General features: G+C 44.0%; 1 protein-coding gene across 1 annotated transcript in view; it reads right to left on the reverse strand.

Moving 5' to 3' along the window:
• gpd1c (glycerol-3-phosphate dehydrogenase 1c) overlaps positions 1 to 5,000 on the reverse strand; it is a 9,671-nt gene that overhangs the window by 2,841 nt on the left and 1,830 nt on the right. Inside the window, exons 2-6 of the mRNA XM_027154090.2 lie at positions 3,690 to 3,867; positions 3,292 to 3,432; positions 2,965 to 3,103; positions 2,616 to 2,728; positions 1 to 142 (exon numbers count right to left, since the gene is read on the reverse strand). The exon at positions 1 to 142 is cut by the window's left edge and continues 92 nt beyond it. Of these exons, the coding sequence (XP_027009891.1) occupies positions 1 to 142; positions 2,616 to 2,728; positions 2,965 to 3,103; positions 3,292 to 3,432; positions 3,690 to 3,867 (713 nt within the window). The remainder of the gene's footprint in view (positions 143 to 2,615; positions 2,729 to 2,964; positions 3,104 to 3,291; positions 3,433 to 3,689; positions 3,868 to 5,000) is intronic.

A 5,000-nucleotide genomic window follows, 5' to 3' on the forward strand; every position in this document is an offset into this window, starting at 1 on the left:
ATGTAGAGGAACTGACAGAAGTGCTGCAGAAGATCTTAGCGAAGGACACCATCTCCATCAGACCCAGGCGAATCACAGCTGCTTTAGTGTTATCACCAAAACCCAGACCATCACAGAATCCTGCTCCCACTGCCACAATATTCTTATACACACAAAACACAGAAATATACATTCCTTAAATATACACATGGGCTCAAACTCAGCTAGAATAAATAAAAATTACCCACAACAGAACCAAAAGTTGTCCCAATGTTCTTGTTGGTATCTCCAAACACTCATCTGCTTACATTTACAGCATCTGGCAGAATGCTTGATGCAGCTGTTTCCAGGAGGCTGGTGGAAAACGTTGCTCCATGTGGTGAAGAGGGCTTCATGAAGGTCATCCACATTCTGGAACTGACAGCCGTTTTTGTAAACTTCCCCTGCCATCCATCCCCAAATATTCTCACGGGTATTTGGATCAGAGGAACATGCAGGATGGTCCAGAAGTGCAACGCTATTGTCGTGGAAGTCCTTCATTGTGAACTGCAGCGTTGTCCTGTTAAAGGCTCAGTCATTACCACACAGACGAGGGCCCTCAGTCAAGAGAGATGTCCACTGCAACATGTCCACAAACTCAGCCCCTATCTCACACCCCTGCACAACCTGAAGCTCCATTTTCCCATTGAAGGAAAAAGCACCCCAGACCATGATGGAGCCTCCTCCACTGTGCCGGGCAGGAGACATCTCCAATGGGATCTTTCAGTGGGAGAAAACTGTGGAATGTCCCATGTTTTTTGCTCCCCTGCAAATTAAAAGTGGACAAATTTGTGGCGTGGGAGGAGACGTGGCTTTCAAAGATGTTGTTTGTTCTTTAAGCCTCACAGATGTTGTCTTATGGTCATTGGGCTGCAGTCAGCATTAGTAAGGGCCTTAATTTGGGCCAAGGTTCGGCCGTGACTTCACAGACAGCCCATCGGATCCTCCGGCTCGGTGCAGGTGAATTTGTTTTGAGACTACTATTGATTTAACTCTCAGGATCCAACCTCGGCAGCGATGGCACATTGCAAGAGCCCTTGCTTGTGCAGCTCAACAATCCTGCTATGTTAAAACCAGAAAGCCTTTCTGCTTTTGCCCTCAGGAGGTGATGATAGTGTGACTGTCTGTAGGGCAATGACATTAAAGCCATATGTTTGCACAGACTTTTAAGGCCATGGTCTTAAACTTTAATAGGCTGATGACCAGCTAGTTTGAGTTTAAATGCAGTTTCCAATAAATTGCCTAATCTCTATTTTTTGTCTCTTGTTTCTTCTTTTGGCATTTTGAAGAAGTTCATAATCAAAACTTCATTTAAAAACTGCATGTTGTGTTTACTTGGGTTATCTTTGTAATGTTTCCTAAGATTTTGTTCAGGAGTAATATATATATATATATATATATATATATATATATAAAAGTGTTGGCCCCCTTCCCTCAGAGCAGACTGAGGTTCCAACATGTGATGTTCAAGCTGTTGTGAAGAAGCACAAAGAAACACAAGGCTGAGGAGAGTAGACACAGTGGGCCAAGGAAACTTAATGCAGCAGATCAAAGACACATCACTATTAATTTGTCTCCAAAATATCCAGCAGTGACATCATCACTGGTGGAAACTGGTGGAAACCTGTCTGACCCAGGTACACCCATCTACTGTGACGTGGTCTTTATGGAAGGATTGCGGCCAAAGAGCCAAACTTCTGATGAAAACAAGGCTAAGAGACTCAACTGTGCAAGAAAACAGAGGAATTGAGCATCAGAAAAATGGCAGCAGGTCTCTGTAGTGACGTGTCAGCATTTTAAATATTTGACTGTAGCAGGAGGCAGGTTGTTCACTGAAGGACAGAAGGCCTGGAGAGTAAGTGTCTACAGGCAAGAGTGAAGCATGGTGGAGGTTCCTTGCAGCTTTGGGGCTGCATTTCTGAAAAAAAATGGAGTTGGAGATCTGGTCTGGATTAAAGTGTCCTCAGTGCTGAGAAACACAGACTTATGTCAGGACTTTTGACTTTGGCCATGTGCCTTTTGTTTATGTTCTGTTTTCACGTGTCTGCCCCGCCCTTGTCTTTTCCTCCCAGCCTCTGCACACCTGTCCCTCATGTGTCATGATTATTAGTACTATTTCGTTGGGCAGCGTTGCCTTGTGCAGCACGGAATCCTATTGTCTTCATGTCTGGTTTTGTCTTTGTCCTGTTTCGTGTTTTTGTTTAGCTGTCGTGCGTTTGGGTCTGTTTTTATCCGCGTAGACTGACAACTTATCCATCATGTAGCACCATCTGGGAGGCGTCTGATTGGCCCCATATTTATTCTGCAGCAGGATGAAGACCCCAAACATACAGCCAATGTCATAAGAACTATCTTCAGCACAGAGGAGAACCAGGAGCTGTGGATGTGACGGTTTGTCCCCACAGAGCCCTGATCTCAACATCATCCAGTCTGTCTGGGTTACATAAAGAGTGATCTACAGAAGATCTGGTGCTGTTTCACAGGCAAGGGTAACCATCTAATTTTTTTAAGTGGTTCTATGTACATGTGTGTGTGTGTGTGTGTGTGTGTGTGTGTGTGTGTGTGTGTGTGTGTGTGTGTGTGTGTGTGTGTGTTACCTTCAGTGCTCCACACAGCTCCACAGTGTTGCTTTCTGATACCACAGTGATGCGGAAGTTTGGAGTCTGCATCAGCTCCTTAAACACCTGACCATTATACACATTAACAGCTCCTACACACACACACAAACACACACACACACACACACACACACACACACACACACACACACACACACACAAACACACACAGAGAGATAGTTGGATCCACTTAAATGTTGTTATTTACCAGATATTATTTTTTAGTATAATATTTACTATATGTTTGAGGTAGAGTGGCTGCCTGTGTGTGTGTGTGTGTGTGTGTGTGTGTGTGTGTGTGTGTGTGTGTGTGTGTGTGTGTATATACCAATGGTGGTCTCGCAGAATTTCTCCTCAGCGACTTCATTAGCGATGTTTGCTCCCATTAATACACTCACATCGAGCTCCAGCTTCCCTCTGATAATGTCAGATATCAACCTCAAACCTGATGGACCTTCATCTATTCCCTATAGAAAGAAAGACAGACAAACAGAAAGAAAGGAAGATAAAGTGACAGACAAAGAGTGTGAGAGACAGATGGACAGAGAGAGAGAGAGACAGAATTCTGATTGGCTCTGATTGGAATGAGTGAGACTCCACTGGCTCTGATTGGCTCAACAAAACTGAGATTCTAATGGGTTTGATTTGTCCTGACCTTAATAAGCGAGATGCCAATGGCTCCTGGCTTAAGGTGAGGCTTCATTTGGTCACAAAGCTTTCCAATAAACTGATGTGGAACAACAAACACGAGAATATCAGCTCCAGCTACAGCCTCCGTAATGTCAGGAACAGCAATCTGTGTAAACAGAAATCCATATAAATATAAATATAAAACACACACTGTCGTGCAAATCCTTTAATTTAGTGCAGATTTCACACAAAACTGGAACTCGGCAGAGAGAAAGACAGGAAGACACAAAGTGAGACTGACCGACAGACATAAGACAAACAGACAGAAAGCAGGATTGACAGACAGACAAAGAGAGTGACAGAGACAGAGAGACAGACTGTCAGACTGAGAGACAGACTACTATTAGAGAAGTGAGTTCTCACCACATTCTTGGGCAGTTTGTGGCCTGGGAGGTATTTGGCGTTCTCATGTTCTGTGTTGATGATATCAGTCAGTTTCCTTCCATTAATGAGCTCCTCAAACACCCACATGTTAACAACTGGATCGAACCGATTGGACGCCTTTACATTCTGCCCAATGATGCGTGAAATGGCTGAACCCCTGAGGACACACACACACACACACACACACACACACACACACAAACACACACATTCTATTAAAACATCTTTAATGCATTTTATCATCAGAAAAAGGTTTTATTTGTCATATCTACATTATAGTATTTTTTCTAAGCACATATTGTTGGGAAGGTGGGGTAAGAGAGTTCTAGGTGAAGTCGGTGCCAGCCCAACAGTGCCAGCCCAACAGTGCCAGCCCAACACTGATTGAATGCCAGTGCACTAGAGCTGTAGCTTGAATCCTTAACCTTCTAATCAGTGACCCAGAGCTATAACCGTTTAGCCACCACTATCCATGCCAAGCATAGAGGCCTGAGAACCTTAGTGTATTCATCCACAGACAGTGTAATGTAATATCATTGACTCCATTGATTTGGACATTTGGAGCTATATATGATTAAGTGTGTGTGTGGGACAAGCATTGGAACAGCCACTCTACCTAAAACATGCAGAAAAACTACAGACAAGACGGAACAAGACGCTGCATCATGGCTGATGTGTGTGTGGAAGCAGTATCTAAGCTCTGTGTGAAATCATTCTGTATGAAATCTATTGGCTAAGGAGGTCATGTGATGAAGAAGAGCTCGCTAGCAAGACCATAAAAGGACATTTTTTTCACATTACTTCTGCTTCAATTTGTCTGAAGGAAGCACAAGTGGAGGCCCTGACATAACCTGGTGTAGTTCCCTTTTGACTTGACATCATGGCTGATGTTATGGGGACACCAACATCAACACCGCCACATACCGGGAGATGTCTGTCATTGGAGGTGCAGAAAGGGCTTGAACAATCTAGGTCCAGGTTATATAACCTGATAAAGGGAATGTGTCTAGCCAGAGTGCTGATTCTCAAAGTATTCTTGCTCCGTGGATATTTATGAACACTTATGGGAGTCTTTTCACTGCTTTGTATTATTACTGCTCAGTGGAATATTTCTAAATATTTTTCCCCCATATACATTTTACATTTACATTTCTTTGGGGGTCACGGTGGCTTAGTGGTTAGCACGTTCGCCTCACACCTCCAGGGTTGGGGGTTCGATTCCCACCTCCCCCTTGTGTGTGTGGAGTTTGCATGTTCTCCCCGTGCCTCGGGGGTTTCCTCTGGGTACTC

The sequence above is a fragment of the Tachysurus fulvidraco genome, chromosome 10 (assembly GCF_022655615.1).
Source record: "Tachysurus fulvidraco isolate hzauxx_2018 chromosome 10, HZAU_PFXX_2.0, whole genome shotgun sequence".
Classification (NCBI taxonomy): Eukaryota; Metazoa; Chordata; class Actinopteri; order Siluriformes; family Bagridae; genus Tachysurus; species Tachysurus fulvidraco.